The sequence below is a fragment of the Pseudonaja textilis genome, chromosome 5, assembly GCF_049901715.1.
Source record: "Pseudonaja textilis isolate UNSWEBS1 chromosome 5, rPseTex1.2, whole genome shotgun sequence".
In the NCBI taxonomy this organism is placed as follows: domain Eukaryota; kingdom Metazoa; phylum Chordata; class Lepidosauria; order Squamata; family Elapidae; genus Pseudonaja; species Pseudonaja textilis.
In genome coordinates this window covers 36,689,736-36,702,566 of record NC_141994.1, presented here as the reverse complement: position 1 = coordinate 36,702,566, position 12,831 = coordinate 36,689,736, and the positions used below count along the sequence as shown (strand labels likewise).

Genomic DNA, 12,831 nt, shown 5'->3' with positions numbered 1-12,831 from the left:
TAAACGAGGCCACCTCATTTGTTAAGCAAGGCCACCTCACTAAATGGCCATCACCATTTGCAACCATAATAGGCAGGCTCCAGTATAGTTTTAACTAAAGGACAACCTATATTAGATTCACAGAAAAGTCCAAGTATATGAGGGACCAATTTTATCTACCAACATGTCCATTTTACTTCAAACATTATTTATCTGAATGGTAAAGTTTTCTTTTTTATGTACACTAAGAGGATATGCACCAAGACAAATATCCTTGTGTGTCTAATCACACTTGGCCAATAATCACACTTGGCCAATAAATGAGTGTACCATTCACTCATTTATTAAAGGGCAACAAAAATACTTCAATAACTCATTTGAATCTTGGTATTTAGTCCTTTATTAAGATTTAAAGATGAGAAAAGGTTAAATAAACTTTATTTCCACTTATATCCTACTTTGCATATCCTCTCCAACTCAGGAAAACGGTCTATAATTTTCTGAATTAAATAATAACAATAGCAACTATAGCAATAGTTAAATGTGTGCCTGATGTCATATTCAGTCCTGGAAATTGGAACTATATAACTATCATTGTATAATTTGTACTTAGCACTTTTATTCTATATCTTGTTCTAGGATGGAATGTCATTTGTGTGTTTGGTTGATTGATTGCCTTACTTGGAAAGGAGTTGACTTTCCAATAGTTTTTTTTCTTCCCAGCCCCTGCATTTTATAAAACTGTTTTTCACCTACATTTTATAAAACTGTTTACTTGTAGATTGCAGTAGTTGAAGACGATGGTCATGAAGACAAGGCCACAATAAAATGTGAAACGTCTCCTCCACCTACACCTAGAGCTATTAGAATGACTCACACTCTACCTTCATCATATCACAATGATGCCAGAAGGTAGGAATTCATTTGTTTGGCATAGCCATGTATTGTGTATCTTTTAAGTGGATTCATCCATTTAAGTTTCAAGTTGAGTTTCACATGACTTTTGCTATGTGCAATTTTCCTGACATTTATTCAGATCAGTTTTTCAGATATGCTTTCCATTTTCCATTTCCAATTGAAAGACTGGTCTTTAATTTCATGCCCTTTTTGATTAATCAAGTGAGGCATGATCATTTTCTGATATTTTCTTGTCATGGATTATAAATGAACAAATCAGAGTGTAATTATAATTCATTGTGCAAGTTATCCATGTCACTTGTTATGAAGATAGTTAAATGATAGGCTTTTAATATTTGGATACTGTGTTATAGCCAGTTCAGTCAGTATTTTACACATGGATTTTTGGTGGTGAGGAATTAGCAGTGGAAAGAAGATATTTCTGAAGTAATCAGAGAAAGAAGTTTCTCATCTCAAGGGAAAAACAGTAATTCAATCCTAGTAAGGAAAAAGGGCCTGGAGAAAGTGGAGAGATGCCTAGCAAATTCAGAAATTGGAAGGAATAATTTTAAAAAATAGCATTTGAAAAATAATAACAATAAAATTGATTTAAACTTTTTTGTTCTTTCATAATTTATAACAATAATCCATAGTAGAAGGGTTTTTGTATAAGAACTTACGTTTGAGTGTAAAAAAAAAAGTACTATAATTATTTTCACTTTTCATCCTAATTGAATCATTAAATATTGCATGATGGCAAGCCTAAGTTTGGAGCTTTTGCTGTCTTGTATCTGTATATCCTTGCCACAGAAAGGTAAATTTTTGCCACAGAAAGGTAATTTTTTGGAGGGTAATATAATTATATCAGAAACTTATTTTACATGAAAACTACTGGAGAAAATAGTTGTTAGTTACTTCACCTATTAGGGTAGATAAGATCAAAGCAATAGTAATAGTGGTAGTCATTGCTTAGACACCATTTAATTCAACATTTGGTTCGTATCAAAAGCATTCTAAAATCTTTCTAGCCATACTTACATTAACAAAGTTTTGATGAATTATATCTGTCTTTTTATTCAATTATTTTAATCAAGAGTAAAACATAAAAAATGTGCAGTTCTAAATATGGTGATAATACCAGAAAGATTATGGTATTATCACACTATATATCAGAAATTTATTTGATTATTGTTTCCAATTACCAAGACATTCTCATTAGATTTCATAAAACTTGTTTCCACAGCAGACAAGTTGTGGACTTCATGATGGGACTTAATCAGGACAATAATAGTTTCTCTGTTTTTGTGTGTGTCTTTAGTAGTTTGACTGCATCCTTGGAACCAGAAAGTATTGGCTTTGGCAGTGTCAATAGCAGCCAGGATTCCTTGCACAAAACTCCCAAGAAGAAAGGAATAAAGTCTTCAATTGGACGCTTGTTTGGTAAAAAAGAGAAGGCACGACTTGGACAGCTAAGTAAGACATAGTTCTCCAGGTTCAGATCATAACTTTCCAGTGATTTTTTAAAAAAGTATTATTTTTTTAATCTTTCATAAATGCTTTAGCTTCTCTTTCAATTTGCTTTTCTGCCTTTTAAAATGGTTATGTTTTTTTCCCATGCCATTCTGCTGTCATCAATCATATTTACTTTCATAGAATTATATTTTGTTAAGTCATTAAAGGACATAGATTAAGCTTTCAATGGAAGAGAATATAGCTCAGGGTTGAGCTGTGAGTCCTTGGGGCTCTCTGAACTTGATTGTTTTATTACCCAACTAGGCAGTGTACAGATAGACCTCAACTTCTAACCACAATTGAAGCAAAAATTTCTGTTGCTGAATGAGGCATTTAAGTGAATTTTGCTACATTTTACAACCTTTGTTGCTACAATTGTTAAGCAAATCACTGCAGTTGTTAAGTTGTTAAGTAAATCTGGTTGTTAAGTAAATCTGACTTCCCCAGATAGTGAAATGGCTGCAAGTAAATAATCTAGCTCAGAGAACATCAAGAATTCCAAAAATTAAGTTTCCTTTACAGTTTATGAAAAGATTCCATTCACAGGTAAATCTGCTCATCTTTAAAAATCACACAGAATAAAACTTGGATAGCAATTAGAAAAAATATGTGACAAGTGTGACATGAGCTATTAACTGACTCTAGCTTATAAAGAATTTTGATAGAAAATAGATTTCACACATCACCCATCACTTATTTGGCAAGATTTGTCAAATTTTTCATTTTTCTTAAATTAAAAACAACTTGGAAAAAGAATTGGCTACTTTATATCTTTCTTGAAGAATTTGCATAACTCTAACATAAAGCTTTATTTATCATATTTGTATAGTTTTCCATCTCACATTGATATATAGTTTTGTCATAAAGTGTAGTATAGTACAATACAATTTAATGGCCCCAGTATTGATTATTTACTCAGAACTTAAAAATAGCTGCAGTGGAAAATCAAAGAATAAATTAGTTAGAATGCATTCTCATTTGTAAAATAATAAAATAGAATGTTCTATAGTGCCATTAAATAAACATTGACAGCAGAGATAAACGTACTTATCATTTAACTACAATAACTATATGGAGTGATGTAAAAATTATGATTTATTTTCTAATATCTGTAGTCACTATTCATGTAACATTTTATATTCTTGTCTATTTATATGGTGCATCTACCTGGGCAGCATCTATGGAAAGGATAGGAGAATGTTGCTGTTGGAACTTCTGTTCTGACCCCAATCCTTTTCCAATAAAACAAACAATAACCAAAGGGAACAGAAACCTTTTAATGGGTCTTATGAATCCCCGGTTAAAAAGCTGCTGCAAACTAATTAACTTTGATAAGCACAAACCTTGCCAAAACTGTGCGAGACTGCCAAGAATCACAGATAAGAAATATTTCACAACACAAGAGTCTTCAAATACTAACTAAGGTACTGCAATGTCCACGAGGCTGGAGTTTCAGAACATTTTTGCTTCCTACAAAGAATGTCTGATTCGCAGCTGGCTTTTATCTTCTTGAAGGAGGGGTCATTACCTTGCAGTCTTACTCACGAGTCACCCGTGCTGCTGCAGCTGTTTTTTCCTACGAGCAGCTCTGTGTGCACTTGGCACAGGCTCCTCGGAAACCTCCTCGGAAACCTCCTCGGAAACCTCCTCATCACTGCTGCCAGCCCCCACAATCTCTGAAGGCAGCAGTCCACTTCCTAATGGTCCTGGCCCCTCATCTGAGTCCTCGCTATCCTCAGCCATCTGTACCTTCTACCAGCTAACCACAGCAACTTCACAGTTGGGTCATAGGTAGCTCTTTGGGGTCTGTTGTAATTCAAACCATCATTAAGTGACTGGTTTAGTTTAGTTTGGTTTATTGTCATTGCACCTTGTAGAATGCTAAACAATGCTATTTTAATATTCCTTCTGCCCAAAACAGTCATTTTGGCTTGAAAGGGCTTCTTGTCTTTTTTAGAAAGTCAAATTAGGAGATGAGAAAACCTGACTAAGGAGAAAATATTTGAACCTTGTTTACAGGAAAACAAAGAGGGGAAAATCATGAGCACTTTAAAAAGTTATTTGTGGAATCTACATTCTTAAGTTTTATTTTTCATAGATTTCAGGTTACCGTTTTTACCAGTATATATGTGTCTCAGAAAACAAATCAAAAGCACGTCTGGTAACATTATTTAAAAAATAAAGATAGAAAATCTCTTTGCTGTTTTAAACACAGGAGGCTATATGGAAACTGAGGCTGCAGCACAAGAATCTCTGGGATTAAGCAAACTTGGAACCCAGGCAGAAAAAGACCGAAGACTAAAGAAAAAGTAGGTTGGCATGAACTTTGAATAAAACACCAAATACATTTGCTTGTTGAAGAAAAATCAATGTATTAGTACTTATTCTGATTGCATTTTTAAGAAGCCAAACACAATGAAAGGTAATTTCTACTTTTCTATATGGATTCTATTAAAGAAACATACTAGGAGGATTCTTTGGATTTGCCTATTGGTAGCCTATTTAAAATGCAGATATTTTCTACTGAGAGTAGTAATTATTTTCAATTCAATCTGCCACTCTTACATGGCAACTTGGTCAGTGAGTTACTGAACAATGATATGCTGCTTTCCATTGCATTTCCTTGAAATCCTAATTCATTCGTTGTGTACAAATGTATGATAAAATGCTATTATTTTTTGATACCTATCATGTTCCCTAAAGAAAATACATGTTTTACAAAATCACAAAGGATACCTTTGGAGAAAAAGTGTGGAAATACTTATCTTCAGAACTTAATTTCTGCTGATCTTTTTGAATTTTTGATGCTTGCTTTACCAGAAATCTTTCCAGTATTTACTTATTTGTATCTTGTGTGGGAAAATAAATTTTGGTAATGCACTGTTCATTGCTTAGCTTGAGTATTCTACATTATGATGTAGCACTCTTAGATAAAATATTACTTTGATTATCAGAATACATAATTGATTTGTGACTATATAGAAAACATTGGTAATATCAAACAAGATTATTTCATGCTGTCAGAAAAGCATTAAATTAGCAAAGAATTAGCACTCCAAAAAGAGAAGATATGCATTTTCCCCTTAGTTATATTTATTTATTAATAATACATTAATAATAAATAATAATTAATAATAATATATTAATAATAATACATTAATAATACATTAATAATAAATATATTTCAATCAGAATCATTTTCTTCTAAAAATAATATACAAATATTATATAAACAATGTATTACATTTAATAATGTAAGTTTCCTGGTATGGATAAAATGTAAATGTGACTTCCAATTTTTCTTTTTTCTTTTTTGCTGCTGTTGTTTCTTTATAAGGTTGGAAGGTATAAATCTTGTAAGGCCTTTTTTGTTTCTACTGGGCACTTCATGCAAAAAATAAGATCACTAAATATTTTTATACAACTTTTGTACTAAGTAGTTAGGTACATTTTGATATTTGTTAATAATAATATTGTGATAATTTAAATAATATTTTTGAAAGACTTTGGTCTTGCTTTCTATACTTCACTTTCATCTCTCTGCCTGATAGTTTTCATTTATTTTCATTTATTTATTTCTGCTGGCAGAAACATACATACAATAATGAGAATTTAATTTTATTTCAGAATATGATAGTTGTTGACATATTTTCCTTAATATAGTAGAAATTATATTTCATTATTCACGTTCTAATTACTTTTTCTGTTATCAGTTTTCAACAGACAATTCCATGGGGAAAAGGTGTATAAATGAGATTATGATCAGTTATAGTCATAACTCTGACAAGAAATCTTTGTAAAAAAGATGCTTGAAATCTCTGACATATTGGTGGCATCCTTCAAGCATATAATGACTTCAACCTATTTATTTATGTAAATTACTCTGAGCTAAATCTGGGTTATGAATGAACAAGTTATGTTGGGAGGGTGGGGTTCTAAAGCAATTTACCATTATATTGGCCCTGGCATCAAAGTTTAGTCAAGATGTTTTACTGTATTTTTTCATTAAATAAGCCCAACTTGGTTGGTATTAACATCATAAATTACAGAACAGTTTTCATAAACATGACTACATTCAAAATATGTGCATTAGGGAAATCCCATCTTCAGTTGCTAAAAATTATAATATTCACTTGTAAGTTGCTTTCCATGACTCCTTTTAATTATCTACCTAAATTAAAAATGTCCAAGTTTAACAGATTTGTGGAGGCAAAAGGAATGAAAGTTTCATGTTTATTAACAAAGCAAATCCAAAGGCATCCTTATTACAGTTTATCATCTCAGATATACAGTAATTCTGAAGACAGTTGACTTCCCAGTAGGGAAATTACATGATTTTTAAAATGTGTTTATCATGATAAAGTATTAGAAAATATTTTTGTGTTCTTTGCTGCTAATTGCATTGATTCATTAGTTCTGAAAGAAAAAAAGTGAGTGTCAAACTTATAATTACCATATGAGTAATATGAGTACTAGAAGGCTCCAAGAAAGTTCTGCTAGGCAGAATAATTATGACTAAATGAAGGGAACAAGGAAAGACTGGTCAGGTTAAATAAAAATCTGAAAGGCAGGAAATGTCTTTAAAAAAAAATCTTGTTGTTTTTTTTACTGACAGAATGTTCACCTTCCTATGCTCCTAAATTATTGTTATTTTGATTTGTTGCACAGTCAACCAGATGTTGATATTGAATTTGGCACTTTTATCCATCTATCATGTCCCTCCCAAGACAGATATTGTTGTTTGATGATGTTAAAAATGTTTTCATAGCATGTTCCTAGTAAAGCTGCCTTTGCAATTGACTGATGGCTGTCAGTGCCAGTGGTATTACAGTGCTGCTTCAGAAGTTTTGGAATTGCACCCAAGACCCTTATTACTGTGGATATCTTTGCTTTCTTTTTTCACAGTCATTCTACTTCTATTTGCAGGTCTTTACATTTTGTGATTTCCCCCCCCTCAATTCTTTCTCTTCTACTTCTGCTGTCTCACAGTATTGACGTCCATTATTCAGATTTTTTGTCTTATCAATCATTGCTAAGTTTGGGGTGTTGTATGACAGCTGCTTGTTAATGTTGTTATGGTTCATTGCATAATCAAACAGAAGTTTATATTTGGCATTTTTATTATTATTAAAAATGTTAGTTTTATCATACAAATCATGTCTGTTTTATCATACAAATGCTGTGTTTTTATATCCATGAACAATCATTTCTATTAGGAGAATTTATTTGTTTGTTTATGTATATCTCACCTTTATTATTTTTTACAAATAATTCAAGGCGGTGAACATATCCAAATGTTTTGTCCATCCTGTATCTTCATAGATACATGAACATGCATATAGCAGCTTCACACTATTTGCTTATTTTGAAACATTTATAATATCTTTCTACTTTATAAAATCAACCAAGCTGGTGAATAGAAATAACATCCCATAATTTATTTTTCTTAATTTTAGCTCCTAAATATATTCTGCTGCTAAAATATGGTCTGACACACAAGAAGTTTTGGGTGTCTGAATACTATGGATTTTATATTTAAGACTTACTCCAGGAATAATTTTCTGCTACTTAATTGTTTCTTGCTCATATTAGAATTCAATTCAAATTATTCTAACATTTCAGTCAGATTAAATGCATATGGATTGACTACAACTCCTATATATTCTTGTTCTTAATCATGCTGGCTACTGGGGATGATGAAATACCATTATCCTTAGCCATCCCATCACATACCACTCATCTGCACTCTTCTGAATAAAAGTGTAGAAGTATAAAACCTTTTTATCATCTAATATGAAAAATGCATTATTGTGTTTCTGTTAATTATCCATTTGATCTGGATGATTATGTTCTCTGAATGAATGCTAATTCAGTAATAAAATAGGTACATATCAAATAGAAATAGTAATTATAGTTGTAACTTGAATCATCTAATCTATTGGATTTACTATTGTTAACGTATTCATAGCTCTAAATGTTGCTTTGATTTTTAAAAAATGAAGACTATACATATGTTTTATGTTCATGCCAAGTGAACTGCTGGCCTTATGATATTCATATTTTGGTAATTTCATGGATTTCAGGCTGTAGGAAATCTTAAATGAAAACAAAAGCTCAATTTTCACATATTTCATCCAACCGCTTTTATATGATAAATGTGCAGTAGGTGAAGAGAAATAAGAATTGCCTGAACAGTGTGCTGCTCTAAAATACTGCAACAGCCATAAATTCAAGGATTGTCCATAAACCGGCTCTTTCAGAACCATCGTAGCTTTGACCAGTCACTGAACTGAACAAATGGTCATAAATTGAGGACCACCTGTACAACAAATACCGTAGAGACATTTTTTCACTGCAACAAAAACAAAAGCTCCTGTTTTCTTTATCATTAATGTGAACACCAATCTCTGTTCATAACAGCTGCCTTCCGATATATCAGAATAAAATTACTAATCTACTTGTGCATTTTATCCAAATGTGGCACACCATGATATCACATGAATTTAGTTTGTAATACAACAAAATAGAGCATAGTTTATACAATTGCTCTTTCTTGTGCCAGTCATTTCATTGATTCCAAATCTCTGCTTTATTATTATGGAATACTGACTGAAAAAAATTCATCAGAGGACATGATAATGACTGTTGATATTGTGCCTAGGCAATAACAGCCGCAAAATCCAAAAGCCCATATTGTGTGCATATTCTCCATGGCCTTTCCAATAGCTATTTCTGTGCATTGCCGTTCATAACAGGATTTGTTGAACACTGAACTTTGTGAACATCCTTTGAAAATGGAGTTCACTTGCTACATAGCTCCTTCCAGCTAATCCTGTCAGGCTTTTTTGTTCTGTTTTTTTTTTTTTTTTGTGACACCATCTTAGCACTTTTATAAAAAGTGCTATATCTGTTTCCAGAAATAGCTCAACTGACTTAAAATAGGCATGGGAGAGGAAGTGGAAAAGCTCCCTTTCAGAAATGTGGATCATATTTTTCTCTCTCCTGTTTTCCTTCTTAAAGGAAATAGTTTGGGACATCTTTACAGACAAATATATTATGTGACTTTAGGTTTAGGGACTATTTGTTCTATTAAGTTCACATGGAATATGCAAAGAAAGAAATTACTAGTTTATCAAAGCAATTTCTGTGAGGAAATTGTTGTTGAATCTTGAGAGAAATATTTTATACAGTAGAAATAATCATACCCTTCTTTGCCCCTTAATTCCCATCAATTATTCATATAAAAGGAGAAAGATAATTCCTCACAAGGAAACTAAAATCTTAACACTAATTTTATTGCTGATTAATTTTGGTGATAGAATATACTGATTTAATTAGGAAAAAATAAGCTATTTTGGCAAAAATACAACATTAAATATGTCATTTGCACTTTCTATGTGTGCATGATGATGCAAATCTATAAATAAATAAATCTATCTATAAAAACTATATTCTTGAGGAATATAACTAATAATAATAACTTGGTGAGTTTAACCTTAGATTTAGATTTGTATATAAAGCCATTCTTAATTGAAGTATCTGTATGTACAATAAATTCAAAGAATAGGCTGTAAAAAGTGGGAAAGGAGACATGGCTAAACAGGATAAATAGGAAAAAATGTAATTACCTGAAATACATATACTTTTATTTAATTTGAATAACATATAGGAATGAAATTCTTCCCAGATAAGAGTGGAGGTAATATACAGTTGCTCTCTTTTGCCTATTTAATTAATAAATAATAGTTTTTAAAACTATTCAGCTTCATAACCTCAAACCATAATCTTATGAACTGGTGCTGTTACCCTTTCCAAATCACTTTACATCAAAGTTATGCCAGGACTATATCTTTCCCAAAATGGGGTTGGGTTGAAGGACCCAGCAAACTATCCAAGTCTAGGAGTAAGGTTAAAGGCAGAAAGATACAACCTAACCTCTGCAGCATCTTTGTGCAGACGCAGAGAGCAGTTTGTGTTCTGTCTCACCTTCCTTGTTTCTCAAAAGATGAAAGAGTATAAACTCACACAAACACAGACAGGCAAGCTGGCTCGGACTTCACAGAGTTAATTCTTTGGAACTGATAATGTCCTTGGCATTCCAACATGCTCTGCCTGCCAAGTCCGAACTGATAACAAGTAAAAAGCTACTTACAGAGAATTACAAGGCAGACCACAAAAATCATTCACAAAGAAAAACCTGAAGTAAGATCAAACTTTGTCCCGTACAAAGTTCCGGCCGACAACACACCCACTTTTATCCCCTGTGGGGTGTGGCTCAATGACTCAGCTCACTCTCTGACCCTCCCACACCTCCTACGTTGCTGCTCACGTTTCTCTCTATGATGCTGCCTAGGATCAAGTCAACATTCTTCCTCTTGACTCCCTGTCAGGGACTGCTCCGATATACCTTCCTCCTGATTAATCTCAGGCTGTTCCTCTCGGTTGTCTGATGAAACCTGAGCCATTATCAGGGAGGAAGGCATTGCCAGAGATGAAGGTCCTGCGGAGGAAGGTATTCCCAGTTCCTCCTCCTCATCTTCCAAGTCCTCTTCCTCTAACAGCACAGGCTCGGGAATCGGAGCCAAAACACTATCCCTCGTCGCAAGGCCCTTCCCCCAAGTCTGACGGTCAGGATGTGGTCTCAAGAGAAAATGGTTATGGAACATCCATATAAGGTCCGGGGCATGGGTCGTGGAAGCATCCACCCAGGAAAGGGCCTCTGGCCCATCCGCCTTCCTCTTGATCAAATACTGAACCGCCCTTTCAGCCAGCGGGAATCCCTAATGCTGGCCATGTTGCCGTCTACTGCGTCGTCATCATCAGGCACAGGTGGTGGATCATCAGCTGCGGGATGTTGGAGATCACACGAAGAGGCGTCAGGGACCAAAAGGGAACGGTGGAAGACTGGATGAATTTGCATGGAGCGCGGAAGAGTCAGTCAATAGGCTACGGGGTTGAGGACCGCCTCGATGAGAAATGGGCTGATGAACTGATGGTCCAGCTTCTTTATCAGGCAGTCGACCTAAAGATGTTTTGTGGACAACCACACACAGTCTCCTACAGCCAGTGGAGGCATTGCCCATCGAGAGCGATCTGCGAACCGCTTGTAATCTTCCTTGGCCCGTATCAGTTGCTGCCAAATTAACAGCTGAACTGAGTTTAGTTCCAAAAGGAATTCCTGAGTCTCAGTAACAGGGGAATCTAATAATGTCAATGGAAAGAACCATGGATGGTACCCCACATTAGCATAAAATGGTGTCATTTGGGTGGAGGTGTGCTGGGAGTTGTTGAATGCAAACTCAGCCAGAGGGAGATAATCAGCCCAGTTGTTCTGCCATTGGTTTACAAAACAATACAAATATTGCTCGAGAATCCCAATGATCTTCTCCAACCCCCCATCAGTCTCTGGATGGTGCGCCGATGACAAACACACCTGCACCTATAACACGGTCATCAGGCTTTTCCAAAATTGGGCTGTAAATTGTACACCGCAGTCAGGAACTGCCCTGTCTGGCAGACCATGGAGATAAAAAACCTGCTGCAAGAACAAAAGGGCCGTTGTATGGGCTGATGGCAATTTACGACACAGAATGAAGTGAGCCATTTTTGTCAACATGTCGACCACCACAAGCACAGTCGTAAATCCCAAGGATGATGGTAAATGAGTCAAGAAGTCCTTGGAAATCGCTCCCCATGTTCTTTCTGGAGTCGGCAGAGGTTGGACAAGACCAGGAGGCGCACCCATCGTGGCTATCGCTTGCCTGCATGGTACACAGGACGTGACATAGGCGTGGACATCATGCCATACTCGAGGCCACCAAAAAATCCATGTTTCAAGGTGGAGGGTCTTAAAAAACCCAAAATGGCCAGCTGCAGGTTTGTTGTGACACTGAGTCATAATAAGGGCTTGAAGCAGCCCCGTGGGTATGTACAACCAGGTCCGATGCTTGAGTAAGCCCTCCTCCAAAGTCCATGGGGATTTGGGTCCAATATCCCCCATCCGCTGCTGCGACCAAGCATCTAGGTGCTGCGCATCTTGCACCTGAGTCCGCAAGTCCACCGGTTCCTGGACTGCAGCCAAGGATTCTGCTGGCAGCACCATCCACGGAGGAAGGGGGTCCTCGGGGCAAAGATACTAAGGTTGGAGGGACAGGGCATCTGCCCTCTGATTGTGACCACTGGGGATATAGGTCACAGAAAAATTGAACCGGGCAAAAACAATGACCACTGGATCTGCCGCTGGTTCAACTTTCTCACCGTTGACAAATGTTCTAAATTCCGATGGTTTGTCCGGACCTCCACCTTGTGTCAGGCCCGCTCGAGATGATGTCACCAAGCCTCAAACGCAGCCTTGATAGCCAGCAACTCTTTTTCCCAGATGGTGTAATTGCATTCGGAAGGAGTGAGTTTCCAGGAATAATAAGTGCAGGGAAAAAGAGTGGC

The 12,831-nt window shown here is 35.3% G+C and overlaps 2 protein-coding genes across 6 annotated transcripts in view; one reads left to right on the top strand and one right to left on the bottom strand.

Annotated features, from left to right (window-relative positions):
- ACSS3 (acyl-CoA synthetase short chain family member 3) overlaps positions 1 to 12,831 on the bottom strand; it is a 129,133-nt gene that overhangs the window by 28,584 nt on the left and 87,718 nt on the right. The window lies entirely within an intron of this gene.
- The window catches only part of PPFIA2 (PPFI scaffold protein A2), a 194,048-nt gene that overhangs the window by 154,732 nt on the left and 26,485 nt on the right, over positions 1 to 12,831 (top strand). For all 5 annotated transcript variants that reach the window (XM_087934511.1, XM_087934508.1, XM_087934513.1 and 2 more), the window contains 3 exons: positions 761 to 891; positions 2,198 to 2,349; positions 4,604 to 4,697. In XM_087934511.1, the coding sequence (XP_087790637.1) occupies positions 761 to 891; positions 2,198 to 2,349; positions 4,604 to 4,697 (377 nt within the window). The remainder of the gene's footprint in view (positions 1 to 760; positions 892 to 2,197; positions 2,350 to 4,603; positions 4,698 to 12,831) is intronic.